Here is a 17,962-nt window from a genome sequence, read left to right on the forward strand (position 1 = left end):
AGAATGTTCATCTTTGTAGAGGTTTCCTAACACTGTTTGCACATGCATAAGACAGTACATGATTTTGTTTTGGCAGTTTGTCACATGCTACTGAGCACTAATAGAATCTGCTGCTGGATATAGTTATTATTATTGTCCAGGTTGTAGCCCCTAAGAAGCAACATCTTTGACACTGATCTTTTCTTGCTGTCTAGATCTCTCAGAGGAAAGAAAGAAGAGAAAAACATCTTTAGCATAGCTTCTGTGTTGCTGAGCAAGTACTGGCAGTTAAACATGGGTGGGAACCACCAGTATCTGTTCATTCCCTCCCTACTGAAATGCCTCTGGCAGAACTGTTCTTTCTTGACACTGGAACAGTTAGTCTGTACTGCTGTTTAGGCTTTGTTCTTGTGGTTTGTTGATATTGGTGATGTTCCTTACTGTTTTGGGTCACTGAAGCTTTTTTAATTAAAAAGTTTGGGTACTAGAGGCAGTATGAGCCCGTAACTGTGGGAAATGATGTATGTAGAGAAAAGTTAACCTCATTTTGAATGGCTAGCTGTTGGTAATCTTCTGGAACATAAAAATACAAGGATCTTGTGATTTTTTTTTCTAGTTATAACTTTTTGATTTCTCAGCAAGCTGTATTCAACCATCTGTTACTTTCTTTTAGCAAAATTATTTCTTAACACTGATAAAAGCATTTTTTAGGATCCTAAGCTCTGAGAAAAATACATAGGTCACTCCAAAAGTGATGCCTCCTATTTATTTCCAAGGAAACTGCGATAGATACAAAGAGCACAGTAATACTATTTGACAGAGCAAATTCTCTGGTACAAAACAGTATTTTTTCAACATAGTCACTGCTATTAACCAGCTCACACAGTTCATTTGATCAGTACACTTCATTTTGTGGTGTGACAGCTGTGTACGACCATCCAGAAAGTGGCTTGTCTTTCACATCGCTGTTGCCACTGCTGGTTGGAACTGGATGAGCTTTTAAGGTCCCTTCCAACCCAAGCCATTCTGTGATTCTATGATTCTATGAAATGCAAGTATTGCAAATCAGATTTTTTTATTTGCATGCTTGGTACTGTGACTCATCTTGCTATATATTGAGGCTTCCATGCAAAAAGGTGGATCTTTTTTGCATGAAAGAAAGTTTATTTTGTACTTGAATGTGACAGAAAAGAAACTCAAGACACTTTAGAAAATTTCAAAGATTCAGTAAATGTGATTTTTTTTTAACAGAAAATGGTATTGCTGGGATTTGGTTGGTTTTCTTCTAATTTCTTTCTTTTTTTCTTTTTTTTTAAGAGTTTGAGTGAGAAATATCGAGCACAGTGTATTTGGGACTAGTGATGTGACTATTTGGGATGTAGCTTTTAGATACTGTTAATGTTTTTTCCAGGGTGGATGAAAAGTCTAGAATGGGAATTTTGTCAGCAAGTCCAGATTCCCCATAATGTCCTATGAGTGGAGCTGTTCGTGACTTGAGGACAAGCTTGATGTTTCTTCTTGGCTTGTTATTTAATTTTTTTGTTAAATCAAATGTGTTTTCCTTTCAGATCTCCAGGTTTCGGCATATGCCTTATTGCAGAAACCATCAATGGCACTATTCTCAGTGCTGAGTTAGCCTCAAACCCTCAGGGCCAGGGAGCAGCTGTGCTTCCTGAGGAACTTGGCCAGAATTGTGCTAAGCTGTTGCTTGAGGAGATATACAGGGTAAGTAGTCAATATGCTTTGTGTGTATAGCTGAAAGGGAAGAAGGTGATGATATATTGGTGAAGGAATAGGTGATTTGAGGACACACTCAGGCTGAGATCCAGACAGAAAAATTATCCGATGCTGCCAGTGTATTCTTGATACCAGTGGGGCGTGTTTTATGAATGGTTCATTTGACGATATAATGACTTACTCTGCCATGTTATTTCCTGTGTCCATGTTATTTTACTGCGGATCATAGCAGAAAAACAATTTTGTTTTCATTGCCTTCTGTTTGCAGCAGAATTCAGTTTGCTTCATGTGGTCTTTTAACTTATTTTAAACCATAAAAGAGCAGTAGGAGAGTTAATACTGATAAGCTAGTGGTGGAATTGGAGCATTGTGAGTGGGAGAAAGTGTGAGAAAGAGGAAGGAAAGGGGGAAAAAAGCAGCTTGTTTCATTGCTGGCCATTTTATTGCAGTATTAACGAAGTTCAAATGTCCTGAGGTCTGTTTGTGATACAAGGAACTGAATGGTTTGTTGGAGAGAAGCTAGGACAGTGTTTGTTTAGGAATATTATCTGCATCACATTTTCCCACAGCGTGATTTTTTATTAAAATATTTGTTTTCATCTGTGGCAAGACTTCTAGTAGATGACTGGCTCTCAGTCTTGCAATGATTTAGCAATTAGTGAGTTTCTGATCTAATAAAGAACTTGTCTACTTTTGTTGTGTATTGCCGTAGATCTCAAAGTGAGCAGCTGTTAGTACTGACAAACCACATTTGTCCTTTGGAGGCAGTCACCTACAAACTGTACTCAAAATAAAACATACTTGCTCTCATCTAGAATAATGTGATAGGGCCTTGCAAAGTGTTAAAAATGCCATTAATGTGATTCTGTTTTAGGAAGTGTAGACAATTAGGAAAAAGTGTTTGAGGCGCAAACAGGGTCAGGCAGGTCATTGTATGATGAAGTGATGGGGCATGAGGTTTCAGTGTCCTTGAAAATATGATTCTCAGTGAATGAGGTTGTTAGCTGTGGCCTGCTATGGAAAAGCTGGCACTTCTGGAAGTCTCCATGATGTGTGGGCCATTCCAAGAGTAAGTGGCAACTGCTGAGCAGTGTGTGGACTGTGTTGTCCTCTACTGCAGCAGCTCATGGTGAAAAAGTTCTCATTTGTTACCCTTCAAGGGCTATTGTGCTGCTTATCTACTGGAGTACTTAAATCTTATTCAGTACTCATGAAATCCCTGCTCCCCATCATAAGCAGTATGATGGGGCTCATTTTGTAGTTTTCAGAATATACACTTGAATTTATGACTTTGCGTATGATACATGCTCTCACAGAGTGTTAGCCAGGGATTAGAAAAACTGGCATAGCTCATTCATTTTATTCTTTTTTTTTTTCCAAGCTTGGGTCAGATTGATCTTGTGTTTATCCCAGAGAAGATATAAAAACACATTCCAAAGTGTGCTGTTTGCTTGTTTTGAAGATACTGTTTGGGGGTTTCTTTCTTTTTTTTTTTGTTTGTTTGTTTGTTCTGTTTTGCCTAGATAGCATGTACTGAAACAGTAAAAAGTTGGAAGGAGAATGCATGGGAGAACAGGCTGCTGTGAACAAGCAGTCCTTAGGTCCCATTCTCTTTACACTTGGTACACTCTGAATGCACAAGGGAGAACTGCTCTCCCTCTCTTCGCTTAGGTTGCATGTGTACTGGATTAGACTGTTTCTCCACTTGTGTCTTTGCCTGTAGGTACCCTGGGGGCAGAGGGCCTATCAGAAAAAGGCATCCTGGCAGCATTGAAGATGATTCTCTGCAGAGGATCTTAGTTGTCAGAATCCCCCACAAAATTGTTGGAATTCATTACTGTTTGAAAGGGCTCAGAGGCATCTCTTAAAGTGCTTGCTTAATGCTCGCTATTATGTGAACTGTACCATGTAGGAAATATAAGGATTTGAGTCTTGCTATGCAAAGTGCTAAATTGCTCCTTTTGCTAAGCATCAAAAAAAAGTTGAAAAGGGCATGTATGAGTCTTACTTTTTTAAAGTACCTTTGTAGATGAAAGGATTTCAGAGCAAATCGACTAACAGTAAATGGCATGTTGCTAATTGCAATGGCCCTGAAGGAGGGACATGGAATGGCTAGAATTGTCTTTACAAATCTATGTGCATTTCTTATTTAAGTTTAATTATAGAAGGCCAATAAAGAAAGCCTCCTTTCTTGCCTTTGAGAGTAGCTAGTTATGGGAATTTAATGTATCAGATGATTGACAGAAAGGAAGGGCTAGGAAAAGCTAGAAGAGTGTTGGCTGCCTATATAGCATGTGATCAGGAGAAATAGGGCTGGATGTAGTAGCTATTGAAGTCTGAGCACTTCTATGAGGAAAGGTTGAATTGTTATGGGAGCTTGGAAGGGCAGAAGAGGTAAGGTTGTTTTACGCAGCCAGGACTAATATCAATGACGTGTTTAACTGAATGCTAATTTTCAAGAGAAACTTGCTTCAATGTTACAAGTCTCAGCTCCTTTCTGAAAATGGTTCTTCACCTCACCTAACAAATAATACACCTGAGGGTCGATTAAAGCATGCATGTATGTACCATACGTGTAAGAGAAAAAAATAACCTTGTCCTATAGTGTTACTAGTACTATAAATCTGAGTTCAAGCTTGAAAGAATAATCCTCCTCAAAACGCACTTTTGTCAAGAGATTCTGAGTTATTTATGCTTCTACATGTGGACTGTGATACTTGTATTGCAGCATTTCTGCATTTCTGTTTGTGTCTCTAATTATATCTTGGATCTGATTCTGTTGTCAATGGAAACAATAATGGAGAACCTGCCATAAACGGAATTACCTTGAGCTAGAAGCTTCATCCTATATTTGTAATGAGTGCCACCTGTTTTGGAATGAAGTCAGTACTTCGGCTCTGACTTTGCCTATCCCATTTCTAGTGGGAGTGTTTTTGTTTTGGGGTTTGGTTTTTTTTTTTTTTTTGGTTGGTTGGGTTTTTTTTGGACTGAGGTAAACAGCAGATTAATAGACAAAAGTTGCCCTCACTGGGAGTGGCATTTCTTTGTGTTTCATTTGACTTAAGTTACTGTTCTGTCAGCATTAGATTACAAGAAAATCACTTAATTTTCCTGTATGGTAACTGCCTATGTGGGAATGAGCACGGCAGTGCATTGCTAATGCATAATAGAAGGGATGGCTAACTCATTGCAGCAACAGAGACTATGAAAGCAGCTAAGATGTGATAGATGCATCATGTTTTGCTGTCTTTCATGGGACATAGTTGTCTCTATGCTGACTGAAGCTTTTAAATAAAATAAGTCATACATCTGATGGAAAAAAAGAGATGTTTTATAATGCTTTTGGCTTTAAAAAAAAGTTCAGGAAAAGGTAAAGTTTTCATCCTAGTGGTAATGAGGATTTTCAGTTATTAGCTGGCTACAGACAAGGAAACTTCAGTATCAGGAATGTCTTACTAAAGTCTCTTCTTGTACCTGGTTCAGATTTGTAAGTGCAGCTGGTAGGAGTGATGGCTGTAAATTGCACCAGCAAATTCTGCAGCTGCTTTGTTCATTCAGATTAAGCATAATTTTTATAATTCACAAAGAGGGCATTAGATTGAATGCATGAACCTTTGGTGTGGTAGGTTCACGCAGTTTGTAGAATCATAGAATCCTTAGAGTTAGAATGGACCCTTAAAGGTTATCTAGTCCAACTCCCCTGCAATGAACAGGGACATCCACAGCTAGATCAGGTTGCCAAGGGCCTGATCCAGCCTCTCCTTGAAAGTCTTCAGGGACAGGGCATGCACCACATCTCTGGCAAGTTGTTCCAGTGCCTCACCATCGTCACTGTAAACCACCCTCACTTCTTATATCTAACCTAAATGTACCCTCTTTAAGCTTGAAATTGTTTCCATTATGTCAACGGTTTACGGGCATTTGGCCCGATTCCGATTTGGCCCGTGACGAATGGGACAGGGGACCCACGGATCCACGCCCCGGGAAAGGGAAAAGGGAAAAAAAAAAGGTAAGGAGATGGGCCTGAGAACAAAAACAGCGGCAACAATCTGAGGAGAAACAAACTAATTTACTAAATAAGATATCAGAATGCAAAACAACACACTATAATACAATTTAATTAATAAATCCAATTTAAGCTAATAAGCTAATAAATCCAATACAATGATAGAGAATGTCCAAAAATCAAAGTAGGCCTTACTCTACTACCGACGATAAGACGGCTGGAGAACAAGGTGCTGCCAGGATGAGAGATGGGTGGAAAGAGCGAAGGTCTCGTGATCTGCAAGTTTTTATCTTTCCCTCTAACCGGAAAACGGTAACAGGGGAGCAAAGTCCCCTGGAGAATGTAGTAGTTCTTCTCTTCTGAGAACCAGGTGCATACACTACATGATGTTATGATGTGGAATACCAATAACCGAAAATCATAAAACCGTGACACATTATCTTGTCACCACAGACCCTGCTAAAGAGTCTGTCCCCTTCTTTCCTGTATCTCCACTTTAGCTACTGAAAGGCCACTATCAGGTCACCTTGGAGCCTTCTCTTCTCTAGGCTGAACAGCCACAGCTCTCTCACGAGTACTCCAAGAGAGGCCTCACCAGCACAGAGTAGATGGGCAGGATCACTTCCCAAATGTAAATGTTTAAGTGACAAATGTAGAGGTATGTTGCTATGACTTAGTTCTTGGTGCTATATGTAATGAAGATGTTCCCTTTAGTGTGGTGCATCTTCTGTTACATGAAGTGGCTGGAAGGATGGGCACAAAAGGTCTTTCTGAGTATAGTTAAATCTGATTGGCAGCTGGTTAAAGGTGGTGTTCCTCTCAGTACTGGGGCCACTTGGACAGGAGTGTTGATTTACTTGAGGGTAGGAAAGTTCTACAGAGGGATCTGGTAGGTTAGATCTAGTGTCTAATTGTATGGCACTGAGTAAGGCTAAATGTTAGATGCTACATTTGGGTTGCAGCAGCCTCTGTGCAGTGCTATAGACTTGGAAAAGGGTGACTGGAAAGTAACCTCAGTAGGAAAGGACCAGGAGGTTGGCAGCCATCTGAACGTAGAATCACAGAATGACATAGGTTGGAGGGAACTTTAAAGATCACCCAGTTTTAACTGCCCTGCCAAGGACAGGGTTGCCAAACACTAGATCAGGCTGCCCAGGATCCCATCCAACCTGGCCTTGAATGCCTCCAGGGATGGGGCATCCACAACCTCTCTGAGCAGCCTGTGCCAGTGCCTCACCACCCTCTCGAGTAAAACATTTCTTCCTAACATCTAACCTAAATCTACCCTCTTGTAGTTCAAAGCCATTCCCCCTTGTCATATCACTATCAGACTGTGTAAAAAGTCAGTCCTCATCCTGCTTGTAAGCTCCCTTCAAGTGCTGGAAGGTTTCAGTGAAGTCTCCCTGCAGCCTTCTCTCCTCCAAGCTGAGCAAGCCCAACTTCCTCAACCTTTCTTCATAGTAGAGGTGCTCCAGCCCTTTGATCATCTTCATGGAACTCCTCTGAACCCTCTCCAGCAGCTCCACATCCCCCCTATGCTGGGAGCCCCAGGCTTGCACATAGTGGTCCAAGTGGGGCATCACCAGTACAGCACAGAGGAGCAGAATCACCTCCCTCTTCCTGCTGGCCACTCCCCTCGTGATGAAGCCCAGGATATCATTGTCCTTCTGAGCTGCAAATACATTCAGCTGGTGCATGTCCAGCTTTTTGTCCACCAGGACCCGCAAGTCCTCCGCAGGGCTGCTTTCAATGAGTTCTTCTCCCAGTCTGTACTCCTATCTGGGATTGCCTCGACCCAAGTGCAACATTTTGCACTTGGCTTTGTTAAACCTTATTAGATTCTCATGTGCCCACTTCTTGAGCGTGTCCAGGTCTTTCTGGATGGCATCCCTCCCTTCTATTGTGTCAGCTGCACCACTCAGCTTTGTATTGTATGCAAATTTGCTGAGGATGCACTCAATCCTATCCTCCCTTGGAGGACATCACTTCCAATCAGCTTCCACCTGGACATACAGCCGTTGATAACAACCCTCTGGCTATAAGCGTCCTACCAATTCTTTATCCACCTAATAGTCCACCCTTCAAATCCAACTCTTCAATTTAGAGATAAGGATATGGTGTGGGTCTATGTCAAAGGCCTTGCATAAGTCCAGGTAGATGACATCAGTTGCTCTTCCTTGGTCTGCCGATGCCATCACTCCATTTAGAAGGCCACTGGATTGGTCAGGCATGATCTGCCCTTGGTGAAGCCATGCTGGCTGTCTCAGATGTCTTCTTCATCTTGTATGTGCCTTAACATAGCTTCCATGAGGATCTGCTCCATTGTCTTCCCAGCTGTGAGGCTCACAGATCCAGTTCCCTGCGTCCTCCTTTCTCCCTTTCTTGAACGCGAGAGTGGTGTTTCCCTTTTTCCAGTCACTGGGGACTTCACATGCCAGGCACAATTTGTCAAACATGTTAGAGCGAGGATTGGCAACCGCATCAGCCAGTTCCTTGAGAACCCTGGGATGCATGTCATTTGGCCTTGCAGATTTGTACTCATACACTCTCATCAGGTGATCTCATACTTGCTCTGCTCTTACAGTGGGAGGGATTTTGCTCACTTGCTTAGAAGTTTAGGGATGTGAGAGAACCCTGACTGTCAGTGAAGACTGAGGCAAAAACTCATTAAGTACCTCAGTCTTCTCCATATCTGAGAAGGCCAGCTCTCCCGCTTCATTTATCAGAGGGAATACACTCTCCTTTACCTGTCTCTTCTGCCCAATGTATCTAATGAATCCCTTCTTGTTTTTCATATCCCTTGCCAAGTTCAAGTCCATATACACTTTGGCTTTCCTGCCTCCATCCCTGCACATGAGGACAGTATCCTTATGTTCTTCCCAGGTCACTCATCTCTGCTTCCACTGCTGTTACTTTTCCTTTTGCCCCTCAGCCTGACCAGCAGGTCCTTGCTCTGCCACGCACTCTCAGAAAGGTGTCCTTAAATGCTGCCAGCTCTGTTCTGTTCCTTTGTTCCTGAGGACAGTTTCCCAGGGGATCTCATCCAACAATTCCTTAAAACAGCCTGAAGTTCAGTCTTGTAAAGTTCAGGGTCCTGACTCTATTCTTTGCCAGGCCCTAAAGATCATGAACTTGACTAGGATATGGTTGCTGCAGCCCAAGCTGCCTTCAGTCTTAACCTCTTTTACGACCTCTTCCTTGTTGATGACCACCAGGTCCAGCAGTGCTTCACCTCTGTCCAATACCTGACCCATAAAGTTCTCATCAATGGACTCCAGGATTCTCCTGGGATGCTTGCAGCTCACGATGTTGTTTTCACAGTATTTATCTGGGTGGTTGAAATCCCCCATCAGGGTGAGATCCTGCGAGTGTTATGCCTCTTGTAGCTGAAGCAAAAAGGCCTCATCAACAGGCTCCCCTTGATCAAGTGGCATGTAGTAGACTGTGACCATTAGGTGCCCTTTATTGGGCCAGTCCCTGACTTTAACCTACAAGCTCTCAGCCTGTTCATGACTGTTTGTCAGGCACAGCTCTTTGCAGTCTATCCACTTCTTAACATAGAGGACAACTCTCCCCCACCTCTCCTGCCTCACCCATCCCTTCTGAAAAGCTCATAGCCCTCAATCATGGTATTCCAGGCACATGAGTTATCTCATGCATCAGTGATAGCAATAAAATTGTAGTTTTCCAATTGCACCACGGTTTCCATCTCCTCCTGCTTATTTCCCATGCTGCATGTATTGGTATAGAGGCTCTTCAGCTGGGCTGTCAGCCACATTACCTTCCTGGAGGAGCCCTCCTAAATTCCTCTGGGAACAACCTGAGGTTTTCCCCTGTTACTTCTTAAAGCAACAGTGTTTCCTGACTCTTCTGTGTTCCTCAGCAGTACATCCTGTGTCCCCATCAAATCTAGTGACGAGGCCTGTCAACTTGCTGCCTAGTATATTCATCATAAGATGGAGCAGGTTGAGGGCCTCCACTAGCACGTTGTCCTTCTAACTTAGCTATGCTATCCCACATCTTGTCATGGGCAGGCTTACTATTACCTCCTTCTCTCTTCAGATCATGTTTAAAGCCCTATCAGTGAGCCCAGTCAGACCCTGGGCCAGAATTCTTTTCCCGGTGACCTAGATGGACATCATCAGGAGCTGTCAGGCCAGATGCAGAGTAAACCACCCCATGGTGAAAAAAGCCAAAATTCCTGCGGTGGTACCAGCCTCTCAGCCATATATTTATCAGCTGGACCTTCATGCCCCTTTCATTTCCCTCCCTGCCTCTGCAGGGGTAGGAGAAAACACCACCTGTACTCCCACTCTGTCCATTAACTGCCCCAATCCCCTGAAGTCACTTTTGATAGCCCTTGGGCTTCTCTCAGTGACTTCATCATTGCCAGCATGAACTATCAGTAAGGAATAATAATCAGAGGGGTGAACCAGACTAGGGAGTCTGTCTCCTGATCACACTCCCTGATGTTCTTCAATCTCTCCACCTCCTCCTTGAGCTCCTGCCCCAGTGCTGAGCAGATCAACAGGCTCACCCCTCATGCGGTGCTATCTCTACCATCCTGCGGGGGCAGCAGCAGGCGCAGGCACTCCCTGCAGCCAGAGACGTGAACAGCCATATTTCTAGGCAGGCACTCGGTCTGGGTAGCCACGTTCTTTTTCACAAGAGCTTTCTGCCTAGTGGAGACCACGGGCAGAACCACTGATCTAGTGGGTGGCAGCCTTGCCCACAGCAATAGGTTGAAACTAGGTGATCTTTAAGGTCCCTTCCAACTCAAGCCATTCTATAAGGTGACTGTTCCCTTGTACACAGCACAGGAGAGACTGAGCCACTAGCTCATTGTTTGGTTTTGGGTCCCTCATTAGAAGAAGGATGTCACGTCATTGGAATGCATTCAGAGAAAGGTAACTAAGCTGGTGCAGGGACTAGAAAACAAGTCATACAAGAAGTGGCTGAGGAAACTGGGGTTGTTGAGTTTGGAGATGAAGAGGCTGGGAAGACTTCATCGCCCTCTACAACTACCTGAGAGAGGGCTGCTGTTAAGTTAGTGTTGGTCTCTTTTCTCAGGTGACAAGTAATAATAGAACATGAGGGAACAGCCTGAAGTTGTGGCAGTGGAGGTTAAGATGTAAGGAAGATCTTAAAGGTCTTTTAAAACCCTTTTTTACAACAACAACTATATGATTCAAAGTGTAGAATATATATTTTCAAGGAATAGTGAGACTTGTCATACTGAAGTAAAACCGTCTTGAAAATTACTATCAGTATCTCTCACTGGAAAAGTCCTTTTTTCTGCCTTTTTACTGAGTAAATGTGCTCACGTTGTCACATAATTGCGTTTTCTTAGTCTATCTATTCCAAAATTTATTTTTCTCCTCCCTTGCTTCTTTGAATAGTTATATTTCTTAAAATATAAAATAAAATATAAAGTTTGTACTTTGCCCACAAAGCTAACTGCCAGTTAGCAGTTAGCAGTCTCTGTAGTTTTGCCTTCTCCAGACAGCGTGTTCAGTGGGCTTAGCATTAGTTTTAATTCAGCAGGAAACTATTCACAGAATACATGTGGCTTTGGATCTGCAAAGAGCGAAATGCAGAAGTTCGTGTCATCCTTTTGCTTAAAAGTTGTTTATTAAAGTTCAGAAACCCTTCCATGCTTCAATTTTGTAATGCTTGAACAGAACAGGGAGAGATGAGAGAGTTCTTTGTTTTGACATTGTTACTGGGTTTTGGTTTAGTTATTTTTTTTTTCCCAGCCTGCCAGGTGAAACGTATTTGTCATTGTTACAAAATCTAGATTTTTATCTTTTTGGCCCTTGAAAACTAAGAGCAGTAATTCAATCTTTTAAGTGTATCTTTCTTCTCTGTTACTCTCCTCCCATCTCAGTTTCTGGTTTGTACAGAGATTAATTATTAAAACATCTTGGTTTATAGGGAGGTTGTGTTGATTCAACAAACCAGAGCCTTGCTCTGCTGCTCATGACCCTTGGACAACAGGATGTTTCCAAAGTCCTGTTAGGACCTCTGTCTCCATACACGTAAGTTGTTTTTTCGTTTTTTCTTTTTTTCATTTTAGTTACTTAGTCTTGTTTAATTCTCTAGTTCTATCATGCAGTTATTTTTTCTATATGAAAGATGTTGTCTGTGGCTGTGAATAGAACAACTTGTATCCATCTTAAAATGAGACAGATACTGTAAGTTGCCTAGTGTTTATTTTTACAGGTTAAAATATTATTTCCTTACTGTTGTGTATTCTTCGTGATTTTGAAGCAATTAAAATTGCAGAGATGAGGTTTATTGTGGATTCTTGGTCTTATACTGTATGTGTACACCAGTTAGCTTTTTGTTGCCTAGCCTACACTACCATGTTTTCCTAGTGATTTCTCTGTAGCTGGGGCATTAAATGGCCTGTTTTGAATGGCTAGCCAAATGCTAAAGCTATAACTTTCTAAAGGAAACAGCTGAAGAGTTCAATTTATGGAGCTATGTGCAGCCCCAAAGCTTTAGTCCTGTCAGGGAGTGGACTTCTGTGATGCCATTTAATATTGAATTTTATTAAAGGTTTATCTGTCACTAGTAATGATTCAGAGGAAACAAAAGGAGTAAATTTCTCACAGTTAGTTGAAACACTCAGGGTAGCTCAAAGACACCCAGTATCAAAAATTGCATTTACTCTAGCAGACTGACTAGATCATAGCTATTCATAGAGACTGAGCAGTTTTCCATTAAGAAAGATGGGAGAAAGGTAGCTTATTTGACAATGGCATCAAACAATAAGACTATGAACTGTCCTTTTTCGGTTATCATGGTACCGGTGCTGTATACGTGAAAGGTACAGTACTGTGATAACTGAAGAATGGTGGTGCCATCACATGAGATCTAGAAATTGCCTAACTTCAATTTCAGTCTCTTATACCTGGGAAACAACATTCATCAGATTTTTTTTTGGGGGGGGGAAGCAGGTAAGCCTCCCTTTGCATGGGGGTGAAGTAATCCTTTGCAAAGTAAGTATCCATGTGAAAGGCATACAAAGAAGTACACAATTAAGCATGTGAAACAAAGCAACGACTTGCATCATTTAGCCTTTTTTTTTCTCCTTCATATTATGCAAGTTGTGTGAGCACACCACTTTATTTTGTAATATGTAATGCAGGTTGTCACTTCTGCCATGCTAGGAGTGCATGGCAGAGATGAAAGTCAGGAGCAGACGTTCTGGAGCATCATGTGCCACAAGAGTATCATGCAACTCTGTCTGGAGCACCCTCATGCCCTCACTAAGGCAGCTGGTAAAGGGTTGGGAAACTTGGCCCTCAAGCAGCTCATCAAATGCACATGTTTTTGACGTGAATTACAGTACTGTCATCTTCATCCCTTCTCTCCTTTGTCAGATCTATGATGTCTTTGCATTTAACACTTTCACCCTGCAGACTCCAAAGCTATTTATAAAACATGCAGTAGATTGATTTCCCTGTCTAGCATAATGTAGCCTAAATGTGACAGTTCAGCTGGTGGATTAAAGCTCTGGCCCAGGGGAATATGATGCTCTGGAATACACCCACCAGAACAAGGAGATACCTTCCACGTTTCTGTATTTCCCTCAGAGCCATCCTTTGACCTGCTAACATGGAAGCAATGCTAGGAACAGGGCTGCCCTGAGGAGGAACACCAGCCTCTTGGATTATACTGCAGATTTCGCAGTGCTTTTCTGTTGAGCTGCTCATAATCCTGGGTGCTCACTGTGCTGCCACCTCACCAAGGGTGCATGGTAACAAATCTTAAATATGGCATGAGATGAGGGCCTTGCCGTTTGGTTTGGTCTGCATGCAGATAAATCTGCACGGAGCAGGGGGCATCCAGAGGAAAGCAATGTTAAAGCGTTGCCATCAGCTTGAAAGGTATCAGGGAGGAAAAAGGCACATGTGCTTCAGAATGAAAGTTCCAGCAAACCACTCTGAGAACTGCTTGCGAGCTGTGGTGAGCAGACACTGGAATGGCAGGGGAAAATCTGGCAGGGCTGAGCGTAGTCAGCGAGAAGGGGAGGAAGGAAAGGCAGCTGCGGCCCGAGGGAGGGCTCGCCTGCCTGGGCTAGGAAACAGGCAGCAGCCACCTCCCACTGCGGCCGGGCTGGGCCTGCTCCTGGGCACTGCCCACCGCCCCGGTAAGCTGACCCCAGAGCTGCCTGCGCGGCGCTCTGCGAGCGTCAGCCGCAGGGGAAGGAGCGGGTTGTAGCCCCTGCTCTTTCACTTTCCCTCCTCTCGCGGCGAGCAAGGCCCTCGCCCGGCCTCCTCCCCCCCTTCCCCCCCCCGTCGCAGCGCCCCCTGGCGGCGGCGGGGGCCGGGGCGGTGCAGGCCAGGACCAGCCGCTCCGAAGGGGCGGAGGCCTCAGTCCCGGCCCGGGCAGGTCAGCTCTGGCGCTCCTGTGTCGCTGATGTGCGGCGTGTACGAGGTCCCCCCGTGCGCTGCGGTGTGTTTGGGGTAAAGGAACAGAGCAGGCCTTGTTGGCTGCCAGGTGTTCTCAAGTGGTGATTAATGAGCTGGTCGCTTTGCCCTGACAGCAAGCTAGAACATCTGAAGTGAATATGCTGCTCAGTAGGCTTCTGGGAAAAGAGGGCACTAATGCAAACAGACTTTTATATATAGAAATGTAATTGTAGTACGGTGCTTATTAATTCCAAGAAGTCTGGCACTGAGGAAGATCTCTGGTATGGCTCAGTTAACGGTCCTTCAGCTTGACAGAAAGTGTTCATCTCTGCATTGTTCTTCCCTCAGAATGAAGTCTTAAGACTCCAGCAAGATAAAATTGTGCTACACTGCTCAGTCCTGCTGTCACTCATCCATTTGGCTCACGTGTGTTTGATGCAGCTGCCCACACCTTTATAAGCCTCAAGCTAATAGCAGCCCACTTTCTGCTTCATTTTTTCATCTGTCTCTGTCTCTTCCCCCTCTTTTTGTCCCATTTCCAGAGTTCTTACCTCGTGTTTACCATTGCTCACAAATTCTCCTTCGTGATCTCTATGCAGCTTCCTCCTCTTCCATTCCTTTAAGCCTGTCTTATTTACTCAGGAGCTTTTGCTTTTTCACTCTGTGCAAAAGTAGAGACAGAGCTGCAATAGTCTACAAACACATAAAGAGAAGTACAGGCTGAGCCAATCCCACAGATATGTTGCACAGCTTGCTGATCAGCTTTTAGGATTTTCCCCTAAACCTCTGGTTCTGTGCTGCCTTTGGCATTTGAGCAGTTTATTCTGTGTCCTCCTTGCCATTCAGTTCTGTGTTCCTGCTGTTTTGGATTTGTCTGTTTACTCGTTGCACTGCCAGAGCTCTGGGAAGGGACCCAGCTAGCACGGAGGCTGATACAGACCTTGTTGCCTGCCAGCTTTACCGAAGCATTTGTGGCAGCGTATGCCTATTTGCCTACTTACAGCCTCCTCTTGCAGCTGGGGAGGCATGGAAGAAAAGGCAGTCTTCATTTCTTCCTTAAAACTGTTAACACATTCAAGAGATGTGAGAGCTGGTGCCTGTGTGGGAGCTGGTCACTAGCCCAGGAACATGGGGTGAAAAGCCGTACATAGCAGGGGGTTCACATGCCCACTTTCAACCTGCAGAGGTATTCAGCTGACTGCTCCAGAGGCAAATCACCAAGCACAGACCAGTGTCAGTGACAGTAGCTCCTGTTTGCCTGGCTCCTGCCATTTCTCTCTTCTCTCATGCGCACATCCAAGTGGAGGAGTAGAACTCAAGTGGGTAACACAGTTCCTGATTCTGCAACGCCCACTGTGCTCAGTGTTTAGAAGATCCTGGATTTCTATTTATAGAAGGTTCCAGGAGGCTTTGTGATGTTGCTCTGGGGACTGTCCTCTGTCCTTGGTTTCCTGCTTCCCATTTTGTGGGTACTTTCTCTTGGTTTGATGTCATGATGTAAGTGTGATTAGTTTGTGATGATGCTGTTAGCATGCAAAGCAGAAGGTTTTTGCAGTTTGCCAGCTATGTTATTATGTGGACTGGATATGCACATTCTTTTTCTTCAAAGGTTGAACTTAAAAAGAGTACATGCTAACTGGTGTAGAAGATTAAAAATTAGGTCACAACTACAGTCTTGCAGATTGTGACTGGAAGAGAGCAATTATGTCATAAGCAATTATCAATTTTACGTTTGTAGCATTTTGGTATAATTGCACGTTCCTGGGAAAGCCAGTAGGAATGTTTTCTTGGATTTTTATTTTGTTTGGCTAGGTTAGGTTTTGTTTTGTCGTGTTTTTTTTGTAAGAGTTTTTTGCTGTTTTTTTTCTGTCAGACCCTCTCTTCTCTGAGAGAAAAAAAATCTAAACTGTTCCTATTTAGTCTCTTTGTGCCTCTCATTCTGAAATTCTGGGAAATTGCTTCCTGCTCTTGAAAATCAGGAGAAAATAATTAGTTCAGTTGGAAGGGACTCGCAGAGATTGTCAGGTCCAACTGCCTGATCACTTCAGGGCAAACCAAAAGTGAAAGGGCATTATGCAAATAGCTCATGAACATTTACAGGCATGGAGCATCAGTCACCTCACTAGGAAGCCTATAAGTATGCCCCCAAGGCCAAACTCTTGGCTATCTCTATTTATCTTTTGTTTCTGCTTTAAACATTGGGAGTCAGAGAGGTACTGTACTGCAGGTTGGTACAGGGTTCATACAACCCTAGTGGAGTGTCAGCATTGTGACTAAGTGACCTTGCCTGGCTACACTGTTCTTTCTCCCCTTGTTTTCATTCCTTAACATTTTGTCTTGCTGTTACCAGGCATTCCGTCTCTCTCTGCTTATTCAGAGTACATGGTGTTTTCAGTAGGGGTCACTAGCAGCAGTGTAAGTGAGAAAAAACTTTGGAGCTAGTAGGCTTGTTTCTCTGTACTGAGCAATCTTCTCATGCTTATTGTGCTCACTATGTTTATCATTGGAATTGGCATTAGTAGGTACTGCTCTTGTGGTTTTTGTTTTGTTTCTTAAATTCTGTTGTTTTCTTTCCCTCAGAATTGAGTTTCTGCGACACCTGAGAAGCTTCTTCCAGATCATGTTTAAAATTGAAATGAAGTCCCCTGAAGAAGAACGCAAGGGCGGGGAGAAAGTCTTAATGACATGTGTTGGCATTGGATTTTCCAACCTTAGTAAAACAATAAGATAAGAAACTTACCAGCAGACTTTACAAAATGGGATATCAGAAAACACTGCAGAGATCTGATAAAAAGTGTCTTCCCCTGTGCTTACTCTGGCACCAGGAGAACCAGTGCTGAGGTACTCAATCTTGCTGCATGTAAACAATAAAATTACTTCAGCCTATTTAGACCTGGTTGGTTGGTTTGTTTGTTTGTTTGTTTTTAAGATTCACTACTGCTATGCATGGAATGGCACGTTTTGTGCAGCTGCACCATTTAAAAAGAGGGATTATAGTGGATTACCACTGTTTGGATTGATAGGTGCTGGAAGTTCCTATTAGGTTATGAATTCTTACCCAGTAAAACATTTTTGGTAGATTCAATGCGAACCTGATGAAGTCAATGCTGAATTCCTGACAGAAGGAAAGAGATTTATGCTTTACTTCATGTTACACTCAATGTGGAATAAAACAAAACAGTGTTAAAAGATGGTATAGTTACAGAGCAAATACTAGTGACTGTGTTATAATGGTCTTAAAAATTCTGTCCAATGCCACTGTAAAGTGGGTATGACCTCTGTAATATGAAAAATATTCATTGAACTGGACATGAACTTTGATTTTTTTTAAAAATAAGATACTTGACTAGTGCTTTACGAAGTGCTGGAGGCTATGAGTCATTTTTGTACTGTACATCTTTCTTTTTTACAATGTATCTAAACATGATTTGGAAAATATTTTGTCCTAAATAAGGTTTTCTTCCCCTTTAAAAAATAGTGAGCAGTTTCCCAGCCCTGTAAGATGGGACTTCAAATGATAAGTGGCTATTTTGAAGTGTTACATGAAAACAACAGTTTAGGGAATTGTTGGAGGTCAGGCCATTTTTACAACTTATTACCTTCCAAAACTTTTTTTGCAAATAAGAAAATCCCAAGTAATTCAGTAGAAAGCAAATTAAAGTTCTTCAGCTATTTTTTACATTTCAAATTACCGCAGAAAAAAAGTATGTGGGCAAGGAATGATTTCTTGCTTTGCTTCCCATTGTTACCTATGCAATAAGAAGCTGTAAACTCTCCAAATTAAAGTTATGCTAAACACAGGGACCCACTGGTCCAAAAG

At 42.9% G+C, this 17,962-nt stretch overlaps 1 protein-coding gene across 4 annotated transcripts in view; it reads left to right on the plus strand.

Annotated features, from left to right (window-relative positions):
* RCL1 (RNA terminal phosphate cyclase like 1) overlaps positions 1 to 17,034 on the plus strand; it is a 33,565-nt gene extending 16,531 nt beyond the window's left edge. For all 4 annotated transcript variants that reach the window (XM_021381613.1, XM_021381615.1, XM_021381616.1 and 1 more), the window contains 3 exons: positions 1,548 to 1,704; positions 11,657 to 11,760; positions 16,723 to 17,034. In XM_021381613.1, the coding sequence (XP_021237288.1) occupies positions 1,548 to 1,704; positions 11,657 to 11,760; positions 16,723 to 16,873 (412 nt within the window). In that variant the 3' untranslated portion in view covers positions 16,874 to 17,034. The remainder of the gene's footprint in view (positions 1 to 1,547; positions 1,705 to 11,656; positions 11,761 to 16,722) is intronic.

This window comes from Numida meleagris, chromosome Z, assembly GCF_002078875.1.
Source record: "Numida meleagris isolate 19003 breed g44 Domestic line chromosome Z, NumMel1.0, whole genome shotgun sequence".
Lineage (NCBI taxonomy): Eukaryota > Metazoa > Chordata > Aves > Galliformes > Numididae > Numida > Numida meleagris.